The sequence below is a fragment of the Micromesistius poutassou genome (assembly GCF_964030765.1).
Source record: "Micromesistius poutassou genome assembly, chromosome: 9".
NCBI classification, from domain to species: domain Eukaryota; kingdom Metazoa; phylum Chordata; class Actinopteri; order Gadiformes; family Gadidae; genus Micromesistius; species Micromesistius poutassou.
In genome coordinates, this window is record NC_140279.1 from 11,290,834 (window position 1) to 11,303,652 (window position 12,819).

The 12,819-nt window shown below is 47.6% G+C and overlaps 1 protein-coding gene across 1 annotated transcript in view; it reads right to left on the bottom strand.

The window, feature by feature from the left end:
• Positions 1-12,819, bottom strand: part of obscna (obscurin, cytoskeletal calmodulin and titin-interacting RhoGEF a) — a 74,672-nt gene that overhangs the window by 46,740 nt on the left and 15,113 nt on the right. Inside the window, exons 20-30 of the mRNA XM_084473583.1 lie at positions 12,316-12,591; positions 11,586-11,852; positions 9,877-10,143; positions 9,238-9,507; positions 8,527-8,793; positions 6,091-6,357; positions 5,049-5,315; positions 4,241-4,507; positions 3,557-3,829; positions 2,730-3,041; positions 2,142-2,399 (exon numbers count right to left, since the gene is read on the bottom strand). Of these exons, the coding sequence (XP_084329709.1) occupies positions 2,142-2,399; positions 2,730-3,041; positions 3,557-3,829; positions 4,241-4,507; positions 5,049-5,315; positions 6,091-6,357; positions 8,527-8,793; positions 9,238-9,507; positions 9,877-10,143; positions 11,586-11,852; positions 12,316-12,591 (2,991 nt within the window). The remainder of the gene's footprint in view (positions 1-2,141; positions 2,400-2,729; positions 3,042-3,556; positions 3,830-4,240; positions 4,508-5,048; positions 5,316-6,090; positions 6,358-8,526; positions 8,794-9,237; positions 9,508-9,876; positions 10,144-11,585; positions 11,853-12,315; positions 12,592-12,819) is intronic.

Genomic DNA, 12,819 nt, shown 5'->3' on the forward strand with positions numbered 1-12,819 from the left:
TGAGGGGGAAATTCAGAAGAGACTGACTCTGTATTCAGTATGGTTAAACTTTGTACTAAAATACTGGACTTTTTGTATAGGGTAACTACCATCTGAGATTGGAGTAATAGCCTTTAACATGACATATCGACCAGTAGAATATGAACTCACCTGTCACAGCCAGACTAGCAGAGCTCTCTGCTCCTCCTACTAGACAGGAGTAGCTGCCACTGTCCTCTGGTTTGAGGTCCTTGATGAGGAGCTGGAGCAGGCAGCCATCTTGTTTCATCTCATACTTCCTGTTGGCTCTCAGTTGCAGCCTGTTTTTCCTCCACTGCACCAACACTCCAGGCTGAGGAGGCTTGGAAAGCTCACAGGACAGAGAGGCAGCCTCTCCCTCCTCAGCCTCTACCTCCTGTAGCTCCTCCTCAAAGTAGGGAGGTAGTTCTTGAGGAGAGAAGATACAGAACATTGGTTTCTTATTTATGTTTGGAAGAACCTTTTCTCGATACAATCATACTGCTGGCTCATCGACAAGGTGTTAGCCCACACATTTGACATCATTGTACAACTGGGTGTCGTCAGCATAGTGATTGAATGATATTCCTTGCCGACTGATGACACAAATCGAGATTCCTGTTTCTTGCGGCCAATGGATTGAAGTCATTCCAATGATGTGTCACAATTAAATTGGGACTCGCGGCACACTCAGCTGGAAAATGTAGATGGCTCGGCTCCTAATGATGTTAGGTATCACTATATCCTTGGGACCAAGAAGCTTATTCAACCAAAACTTGATTCAAATCCCCTTAACCAATGCACTAAGGAATGGAATTATGTCATGGCATGTACACATTCACCATTTTGAATTCGAGTAATGGCCTTTAAGATTACATTTGCATCACTGCAATATGAACGCACCTTTCACAGCCAGACTAGCAGAGCTCTCTGCTCCTCCTACTAGACAGGAGTAGCTGCCACTGTCCTCTGGTTTGAGGTCCTTGATGAGGAGCTGGAGCAGGCAGCCATCTTGTTTCATCTCATACTTCCTGTTGGCTCTCAGTGGCAGCCTGTTCTTCCTCCACTGCACCAACACTCCAGGCTGAGGAGGCTTAGAAAGCTCACAGGACAGAGAGGCAGCCTCTCCCTCCTCAGCCTCCACACTCTGTAGCTCCTTCTTGATAGTCGGAGGGAGTTCTAGAGGAGGGATGGATGTGGGGCATTGAGATATGTTATGCTAATCAGTTTTTAGGCAAAATCATTGTGTTGTCTTTTCTGTATTTCTATGTCTAGGATGCCGCCATTGACAAGGTCCAAGAAGTTTGCCAACAATTTGAACACCTTAGTAAAAACCAGGGTGTCATCAGCATAGCAAATTAATGATGTTCCTCTCCGGCTAATTACAACAGCAGGGATGAATATAAACAGTGAACAGGATAGGGCAGAGGTTAGATATGTTGGGGTACTGGAAAGACAGTACATGCCACAAAACTTGATGCCTTCAGAGAATATCCAGCCTTTTCCAAACATGTGACCACATACTAGGATGAATGATTGTGTACACCATTTCACAGTTTCATCAGTTTGAAATGTCACTACTATAATATACAAATGCACCATGTTAGATTGGGGTGATTACGTATAAACCAGGACAATGTATTCACACCTCTGACAGCCAGACTAGCAGAGCTCTCGACTTCTCCAACTTGACAGGAGTAGCTGCCACTGTCCTCTGGTTTGAGGTCTTTGATGAGGAGCTTGAGCAGGCAGCCATCTTGTTTCATCTCATACTTCCTGTTGGCTCTCATTGGCATCCTGTTCTTCCTCCACTGCACCAACACTCCAGGCTGAGGAGGCTTAGAAAGCTCACAGGACAGAGAGGTAGTTCCTTCCTCCTCAGCCTCCACATCATGTAGCCCTTCCTGGAAGAACGGAGGCAGTTCTGGAGGGGAGAGTTGGAGAGTCGTCAATGCCCATTCAAGAATTGTAATATGACCTGTTTGGGTAACAGAATATAAACCTCTATAAACTCAAACTCACTAACTTTTCCAAACATACCAAATCATTGATTTATCATGCAGGGTAAAGGTTAACATGGTACAAAACAGTTTCTGCAAACAGCGAGAAAACAGGGAATATATCCTCATTTGGATAGGTTTTACCTAATACAGTTAGCACGGCATTGCCCTGTACGTCTCCAGTGTCACAGGTATAGGTGCCTGTGTCCAGCAGCTCCACGTCACGGATGAGCAGCAGGTTCAGATGGCCCTCTTTACGGATCTCGTATTTAGCGCCATGGTGTAGGGGAGCGCTGTTTCTTCTCCAGGTGACCGGGGTGGTGACATCAGAGGTGGTGCAGGAGAGGGTGGCTATTTGACCCTCCATGATCACAACGTCCTTGGGCCTCTCCTTCAACAAAACTATATGCAAAGACAATTGTTGTTTGAATCGTGTGAGGTGTTGTGAGATCAGTTAGGTCGTCCAATCATAAAGTTGACATCCCTTTTCATACACACATCTCTTTGTTTACCTTTGACTAGAGTTGTTCCGATACTGACTAAAATGCAGTATCGGGTATCGGTGAGTACGCAAGTTTATGCGCCGATCTGATACCATCACATGACATAATTTTTTTTGCTAGGGTGCTATTAGTAGTTACAATGCTAGATGTTGTATCGGTATATACTCGGTATCGGCTGATAATCGGAATCGGTATCGGGAAGGAAAAAATGGTATTGAAACATCTCTACCTTTGACCCTGGGCACCACCAGGAGCTTCGCTGAGGTTCTCTCCTCGCCGATCACAAAGGCCACCTCCCCGGTCTCGTCTGGCGTGGTCATGGTGAGCACCAGGCGCTGCTGCCGCCCGCGGACGGTCATCTGGTTCATCTCGTTCCGCTGCAGCGGGCTGGAGCACAGCCACCACTCGCCCTCGCTCATGTCCATGTGGCTCAGCTCGCACACGAAGGCCGCGTCCTCACCTGCCGTCACCGTCCGGTCTTGCAGCTCTGAGACGATCCGCACGCGCTCTGTGGAGGAAGAACATGTCCAGATCAGTGGGTCTCAAATGGGGGTACGCGTACCCCTAGGGGTACTTTGGAGTATTGCAGGGGGTACACCTGAAAATATATTAACAAAAATTATAATGAAAAGTAAATATCGAAAGCTAGACAAAAGGAAATTGTGGTTGAAATGTAAATCTGACAACGAGAGAAAGGAGATTCTGTGAAAAAGAAATCGCCAGAATCCCCAAAATGTCGTCAGATTCCGGAAGAATATATTTTAATAGGATTCACCTCTACATGCTCTGACCCTGGCATTGTGCTTCTTTTGTGGGGAGAAATAAGCGTGCTCAGCTTGCGCACGCACCAACAAATGTCACACACGGCGGACACAAAGTAACAAGTCTTAACTGAATCAAGCATTGACTCCTCTCAGCCTCTCGGAGACCCACCCACCCGAAGTTATCAACCGCTTATTTTTCAGCTGTATTTAGGTCAGAATTTTCTTTTATCTCTTCAAAAATGAGTGAGGTCCGGACCTCAGTGACCTCATAGCTGGCTACGGGTCCACCTACCCCTCACGATGAGCCGGGCGGTGGTCTTCTTGCCGCGGGTGATGCAGCAGTACTCCCCGGCGTCCTCCCGGCTGAGCTGGTGGATCTCCAGGGTGTGGGTGAAGCCCTCCTTCCTGATGACACAGCGGCCCCCCGGCTCCACCGCGGTGTCGTTCTTCTTCCAGGTGACCGGGACGTTGGCACTGGAGATCTCGCAGCAGAGCACGGCCGTCTTTCCCTCCGTCACCTCCACCCGGCTCTCCAGCTCTTTCTCGATGTACACCGACGCCGCGGCTGGAGGGAGGAAGGAGGCAAGATGTTTCGGCCGCCATTTTGGGATTTTTACACATCGGAAGACACAGGCACATTACAAATCTGTGGCATATTGAATTTGGGACATAATTGACTTTGAATAAAGTTTTGTACTATTGCGCGTGATACAAGGGTCAGACTTATATGGAAGAGGATTAGGGTCACATGTAAAACAATTATTTGTTCTGAGTTTCAAATCTGAATTTTGAGATCAAAGTCAGAATTCTGAGATTAAAATCGGAATTCTGAGATTAAATACTTTTCGTAATGAATTTGATCATGTGTGCATAGCAAAGGTAGGATTGAGGACGGGGTATTTTTCACAGGGCTTTGAGGATGAGAAAACTACCCCACTAGACGTATGTGACAACAACCAGCGCCAAGACCACCTACCTCTGACGTTGACCTCGGCCGTGGTCCTCTGCTCTCCCAGCATGCAGCTGTACTCGCCCACGTCCTCCGGCTGGATGTTCCTGATGTGCAGCTCTGCCGAGGTGCCACTGAGCAGTGTCTGGTAGCGGCCGCCGGGCTCCAGCCGGTCCTCCCCCTTCCACCACTCCACCGGGACCCCCGCCTTGGACAGCTCGCAGCGCAGGGCCACGTCACCGCCCTCACGCGCCTCCTGGTTCTTCAGCCCCGTCTTGAACGTGATGGGGATCGCTGGGGGGGAGGGGGAGGGAGGATGACTTCAGCATTCATTTATTCATTCAATTATGTTAGTGGATTATATTCAATTAAATTAAATTTGATTTGTATAGCCCTTAATCACAGGTACAGTCTCAAAGAGCTTAGATTTCAGAAAAAAACTCCCTTAATTAAAGGATTATTGGATTGCTTTTCTTCATCATTTCCTAAATATACAGATATAACAGTGTCCTGTCTGAGGAAAAAAACAGCAGTGGAATATTTCAGGTGAACCAAGGTTATGAAATCATTCATGCATATGCATATGGATTAGATGAGCGGCAGTGGCTCTCCCTGACAGCTCTCCCTGGCTGCTTCCGACGAGTTTTCTGTCGCCTTGCATGGTTGACTCCGCCGACGGTGTGTGAATGTGTGCAATGTGAATGTCTGGCAATAATTGTAAAGCGCTTTGAGGGGCAACTGGTTAGAAAAGCGCAGTATAAATGCAGTCCATTTACCATTTACCACTAGATACCCAGTGAATCACAGAGGTGTCTCTAAACTGAGCTATCCTTACGGGTGACGGTGAGGTTGGCGGTGGTCAGGGCGTCGCCGTAGACGCAGCAGTACACCCCGCTGTCCTCCAGCAGAGCGTTCCGGACCGTCAGCTCCATCACCGCCTCCCTCCTCCTGATCTGGTGCCTCACACCGCTCTTCAGGACCTCCAGCCCTCTCCTCCACTCGGCAGCAAGTCCCGGCTTGGAGAGCTCACAGCTCAGGGTGACGCTGCTCTCCTCCTCCACCTGCTGGTTCCTCAGCTTCACCTTGAAGGTGATGGGTGGAGCTGGGGAGGAGAGCAGAGTGAGACGTACGCTGAGGAACATCGCAATGAGATGGAGCACCATACTGGGTCACGTTAGGGTGTAGATGATGAGGACGATGACTTAAGATGTTATGATGACATAAGGTTAGACCTTTTAGATCAGGGGTGTCAAACGTACGGCCCACAGGCCTAATCCGGCCCGCAGGGTAATTTAATCCGGCCCGCCAGATAATATCTAATGCAGGGGTGTCAACGTACGGCCCGCGGGCCTAATCCGGCCTGCAGGGTAATTTAATCCAGCCCGCCAATATCTAGTCTATCAGAACCCGTAATCCTGTAGCCCCCCCCCCCCCCCCCCCCCGTCAACAATTCCGGCCGCGGACCCTGTTATATATTTGAGTTTGACATCCCTGTTTTAGATGTTATAATGCATTACAGACCTGATACACATTATAAGGTGATGTGGATATGAATATATGAATATGTGAATAAATTTGACATCTTCAATGAATTTATCCAAATAATTTATGTTTAGTTTATTTATTATATGTGTATTATATTTGATGTTCAATATATATATATATATATATATTTATTTTTTTTACGCCTAAGTACTTTTTGCTTTAATTGAAAATAATATTTTTGGGGTTCATTTAAAATAAAATAAAAAGAGAAATGTTCGATTCTGATGTACCTGTGACTTACAGAAGCTTTCATTTTTACTTTTTTTTTTAAATCAAAATATGAAAAAATGGACAGACCACATCCCATCCCCTCACCCCCAGCAGAAGCCTACCTGTGACGGTGAGCTGGGCGGTGGACTGGGCGTCCTGGGTCTTACAGGTGTACTTGCCCGCGTCGCTCTCCTCTGCGCTGCAGATGACCAGCTTGGTGTAGGGCCCCTCCTGCCTCATCTCGTACTTGTCCCCTGCTTTGAGGACCTCTCTGCCCTTCCTCCAGTCCACCGGGGCCCCGGGCCTGGACAGCTCACAGCAGAACACGGCCCGGCCCCCCTCCCTCACCGCCACGCTCTCCACCTCCTTGGTGAAGGTGACAGGAAGGGCTGCGGGACGTCCCGGGAATACAGGTCAGATCTGTCCGTCTCTGTGCATTTTGGCTACAGCTGTAAAACCTTTGTGTTTGGAACATGGATATATTTGCAGTCTAACAAGTGGACTGACAAGTGAACCAACAAGTAAACAAGTGAACTAACAAGTGAACCTACAAGCAGTGGTTTAGTCTACGTGATATGCAGGTATACGCCGTATACCCATTAAGAAAGCTCCAGCATTTCCGTATGCCCACTTAGAAATGCGCAATGACACGTATCAATTTCGATAGTGCCGGAAATTCTGTTAATTTTATGAATGAAAGTATGACAGTTCTGTCACAGAACGTACATACTTTCATTCATAAATTCAACCTGTGCGCTGTCAACCTCAGCTCGACTAATATATCATGAATCAACTCTCCTTACTACTGGCGTGCAGGTTTGAGTGACACGTCTGATGGCCCTCCCTCGCCCCTAATTACTATTGGACAGGCTATTGTTTTTACTATATACTATTGTTTTTAGCATTTAGCTTCTACCGGGAGTACACCCAGATATGTAGCATTAGCAAGCACCTAGCTTCTAGGCATATAAATGGTGGTCCCCACAGACAAACGCCCAATATATAGAACAATCATATTTCCAATCAATCATTTTAGCGCACGTGGAACAAGAAATAAACGTTTAAGCTTGACATTGTGTTTCTAGTTTAAATATTGACGTTGTGCTCTGCGACGTCCGCAATGGTTAGCTTTGTGATAGCCACGCTTGTGGCGGATTCCAAGTGTCATAGAGTGTCATTGATAATAACAATAACAATAATACGTCTTAGAACAGTTGCTGATATGTTTTATTTATCTTAATTTATTATTTAAGTATTTTTGTATGGGAAACATAGCCTACATGTTCTTATTTAGTATTTTCGCATTTATTGTTTCTTATATAGGGTATTTTATTTTATTGAGTTGTAATTGTTTGACAAATTACCAACTCTTTTTCTTGTCTCTAAAACTCTAAAACTTTATTGCACAGGACAGACTCAAGTATCCCGTAGTCGTCTCCTTCGCACATTAGTATCGCGCCAGGCTGGTGACATATACAATAATACAGTGTTTATATAGCCAACAAGTATTTATTTATTGATTCTTTATAGTTTATTTGATGCTAGTGCCTAATGGTGATTTTAATTTGACTTAATTTGACAATATTGAGTGTTGAATAATCTCAATGACTTATGGTGGTTGTAGGCTACTGTATGCGACAGTGAGTGTGGTGGTGGTAGGACGGGTGTGGAAGAGGCTAGGAGGGAATCACAGTATACCCACTACAAAAAACTAGACTACACCACTGCCTACAAGTGAACCAACAAGTAAACAAGTGCTCTAACAAGTGAAACAACAAGTGAACCAACAAGTAAACAAGTGAACTAACAAGTGAACAAGTGAACCAACAAGTGAAACAACAAGCTAACTAGTGAAGCAGCAAATTCTAAACCCCACCAGACCATACTAAACCCCACCAGACCGTACTAAACCCCACCAGACCGCACTAAACCCTACCAGACCGTACTAAACCCCACCAGACCATACTAAACCCCACCAGACCGTACTAAACCCCACCAGACCGTACTAAACCCCACCAGACCGCACTAAACCCTACCAGACCGTACTAAACCCCACCAGACCGTACTAAACCCTACCGTACTAAACCCCACCAGACAGTACTAAACCCCACCAGACCGTACTAAACCCCACCAGACCGTACTAAACCCCACCAGACAGTACTAAACCCCACCAGACTGTACTAAACCCCACCAAACAGTACTAAACCCCACCAGACCGTACTAAACCCCACCAGACAGTACTAAACCCAACCAGACCGTACTAAACCCAACCAGACCGTACTAAACCCCACCAGACAGTACTAAACCCCACCAGACCGTACTAAACCCCACCAGACCGTACTAAACCCAACCAGACCGTACTAAACCCCACCAGACCGTACTGAGCCCCACCAGACCGTACTAAACCCTACCGTACTAAACCCCACCAGACAGTACTAAACCCAACCAGACCGTACTAAACCCTACCAGACCGTACTAAACCCCACCAGACCGTACTAAACCCCACCAGACAGTACTAAACCCAACCAGACCGTACTAAACCCCACCAGGACCCCTACCTCTGACGGTGAGGTCGGCTGAGGTCACGGCGGCCCCGGCGGTGCAGCTGTACTCCCCGGCGTCCTCCAGGACCACCTTCCGGACCACCAGCTCGGCCTGCCGGCCCTCGGTCCTCAGCTGGTAGCGCCGGCCTTCCTTCAGCAGCTTGGCGTTCCTCCGCCACTCCACCGGGACCCCCGCCTTGGACAGCTCGCAGCGCAGGCTCACGCTGCCCTCCTCCACCGCCTCCTGGCTCTTCAGCTTCAGCCGGAAGCTCACCGGGACGGCTAGGGGGGGACCAGAGGGCGGGGGGACCAATTATTACCATGACTACGCCGGGTTGACTCATGCGACCACACTCGTTAACGTCAGGAAACACACATGGCAACGTGTCTGTTTCAATTATTATTTTATCATTATTGTTTTGTTACATATTTTAAATATTTTAATTTGTATTTTTACTTTTTATACAAAAACTAAACTTGAATATAATAACACATTTTAATTTCCATCAATACATTTGAGAATGTTCAAAATGTTTCACGGAAGGCAGAACTTTTGAATGTTTGCACGAATATTGACACACTGAATGCACTTTGAACATTAAACCAAATTCTTAAAATCGGAATTGAATTGAATAATTAATTTGATTAAATAAAACAGAATTAAAAGTTAAAGAAATTGTAAAGGCATTGACCCAGTAAACGCAGGGGGCCCGGCCCAGCGCTCACCTGTGACGACGAGGGTGGCGGTGGTCCTCAGCCCGCCACACACACACGCGTAGTCGCCGCTGTCCTCCGGCCGGCTCTTCCTGATGAGGAGCTCCTGGCGCGGCCCGCCGCTCTTCAGCTGGTAGCGGTCCCCGCTGCTCAGAGCGCCGTCCCCCCGCCACCACTGCACCGGGGGGCCGGGGGGCCGGGACAGCTCACACTGCAGGGTCAGGGGGCCCCCCTCCTCCGCGTGGACCCCCCGCAGCTCCTGGACGAAGGTTAGGGGGGGCTCTGGAGATGGACGGGGGGGGGGAGATGATGGGTGAGGGTGGGGTGTTGATTCGGGGTGAGGTAGAAAATTGTTTTTATTTATTAGTTGTTCCGTTATTTGTTTGTAAGGAGAGTGTTTGTTTTTAGGAAGAGAATAAATCTTTTATACCCTTTTGGTATCCATTTTTTGTATCTACTTAGGAATTGTATAAATGTTATATTTTCTTTATCTTTATTTCTTTAAGTCTTTACTAAATAATTATGTGGACTTGCTAATCCTTACACTCTGTCCTGAAATGCCTTTCTTAATCCTATGCTTCATTGACTCGAGTACAACTCCATCATTGACCTTTAACCGTAGCTTCGTAAAGGACCTGCTGTTCCACTCACCGTTCACCCCCAGCCTGGCCGTGGTCCTGTGCTCCCCGCAGACACACGAGTACTCCCCCCCGTCCTCTGCGGCCAGCTCCACGATCCTCAGCTCCACCTGCAGCTCCTTCATCCTCATCTGGTACTTCCCTCCCTCCCACAGCGGCTCCTCCTCCCTCCGCCACTCCACCGAGGCGGACGGTTTGGTGAGCTCACAGTGCAGCACCACGCTGGAGCCCTCAGTTCCCTCCACGTCCACCAGGGGCCGCCGGAAACACGGGGGAAGACCTGGCCAGGAAGCCCACAGGGAGAGGGTTAAGGACGTGACCAGAGTGAACATATGAAATACGTAAGAGTGTATTCTGGTCCCTCAGTAGGACAACAGGGGTGTGGGGGGGAGGGGGGGAGGGGGGGAGGAGCACTCTAATGATCGTGGTAATATGAGGGAAAACAAACACATTTGGGACCACAAACAAAATGGCGACACGTTTTTATAACATATACAAAAGAGACTTTGATCGAATGATAGAGTTATGGTTAAGGTCTGTTGGGGTTAGTTAAATAAATAAACACTGCAGTTGTTCTAAATAAAGTATCATCAGATGAACAACATTACAGCTTCAGTTTACATAAGGCATTAGTGTTTACATATAATATTTATTTACACCTGCTAGACCTGTAAACAAGGGGTGAAAACACATAAATGCACTAATGAGTGACCTTAATGCGAACATGAATATGTGGAACTCATTTGACCCGAATCAAGATGTCTACAATGATAATGACAGAGACCATGAGCTGGAGAAGAGTTGCGATGAAGGGGAATTCTTCATTGACTGGAATGTAATGGGAACGGAAAACAAATGTATTGTGACATTTATTCCACTAGCGGGTGTGAAGGGAATGATCAACCACATCTCCATGGCATGGTTTAGTGAGGAAGGCATGAACCAGTATGAACCAGTATGAACCAGAATGATCCTCTGTTAGGGTCTACTGTTTAAAATAGTTTTTACTGTTTACTCTGTTTGAGCTGACCTCTCCTGCGTCTGCGTTGCGCTGACTCTGTTGAAATCAGAAAATCCAGGAAAAAAAACAATTCCATAACAAAGTCCAACACACATCACATTTTCACATCCACTATTGCACAACCTTTTAAATGTTACATTTATGGTGTAACGTTTATCCCCAATGTCCTGTCTGGAATGAATAAAGTACAACTCATTCGTTTATCTTATGCGTCAGTGACACGATCATTACAAATTTAAGTGTGTTCTCAAGACACTGAGACACTGTGTCTTGTTACCGTGACCTCATTATCTATGGTAACCATTTCACTGCTTGTACCGCGCTAATCGCCCTTGGGGGGGGGACGACTGAGACTGCGAGACAGCCTCTGCTGACTGAGACAGGGCTGACTGAAACTGCCTTGGCTGACTCACAGCAATACCACGAGCTGCATCCTGAGACACCGAGAAGAGTGGTGGTATCCCTAATGAATGATGAATGATGATCCCTAATAAATTTATACCATTTTTACCTTTTTTACAATTTTCAATTCAATTAGATTTTATTTGAATAGTCCTTAATCACAGGTACAGTCTCAAAGGGCTTAACAGGCCGTATATTTATTACAATAAGCTCTTTAGGTTTATTCTGGGTTACGTTGTCAATACAGTTAGAAGGCACTTCCACCACCCATGTCGTCCCTCTCCTGCCATGGCCCTTACCTGTGACGGTGAGCTGGGCGGTGGACTGGGCGTCCTGGGTCTTACAGGTGTACTTGCCCGCGTCGCTCTCCTCTGCGCTGCAGATGACCAGCTTGGTGTAGGGCCCCTCCTGCCTCATCTCGTACTTGTCTCCTGGTTTGAGGACCGTTCGGTCCTTCGTCCAGTCCACCGGGGCCCCGGGCCTGGACAGCTCACAGCAGAACACGGCCCGGCCCCCCTCCCTCACCGCCACCGGCTGGAGCTCTCGCTTGAAGGTCACAGGAAGAGCTGTGGAGGGAATGGGAGGGGTTGGGTGGTTGGGTATGGGTTTGATTTGGGTTTGATTTGGGTTTGGTTTGGGCTTGGTTTGGGTTTGATTTGGGTTTGGTTTGGGTTTGGTTTGGGTTTGATTTGGGTTTGATTTGGGTTTGGTTTGGGTTTGGTTTGGGTTTGATTTGGGTTTGGTTTGGGTTTGGTTTGGGTTTGATTTGGGTTTGGTTTGGGTTTGGTTTGGGTTTGATTTGGGTTTGGTTAGGGTTTGATTTGGGTTTGGTTAAGGTTTGTTTTGTGTGTGATTAGGGTGAACAGGCTTCTTCTCAACTTCACCGTGGATCTAATATCATTTTCTAATATCACCAGAGATCAAACAGTAAGTGACGTGCATCTAATCTGAGAGGATCTCTCCTCTACAGTCTAAGTAAAACAAAGAGAGCAATACAAACATCCCCCAGTGACGTAAGACGAAGCCTACGTTTGACGGTGAGCTGCGCGCTTGTCCTCTCCTCTCCGATGGAGCAGCTGTAGGGCCCCGTGTCCCTGAGGTGGAGCTGCAGGACGGTCAGCTGGGCCACGCGCCCCTCCTGGCTCATCCGGTACTTGCCCCGGGACATCTCCTCGGTGAGCACCTGGTCGCCCCTCCACCACTCCACGGCCACGCCCTTCTTGGACAGCTCGCAGCGGAGCGTGACGCTGCCGCCCTCCTCCCCTTCCTGGCTCCGCAGGCGCGCCCGGAACGTCGCCGCGACCGCTGGGACGAGACGGATCACAAACCAATAAAAAAAAAAATCAACCAAAAGAAAAATATATATAAACAAATGAATGCACACATGTTAAGGAGCTGATCGGGGTTCGGCTGCCATCTTGTTCCATGATGCCTACGGGCAGACTTTGGACTCTGGGGTTCAAACCCAGAACCTTTAAGACCTGGAAGTCAAACACCCCCCAGCGCTATCCCACGCTTTGCATATTAATCTTT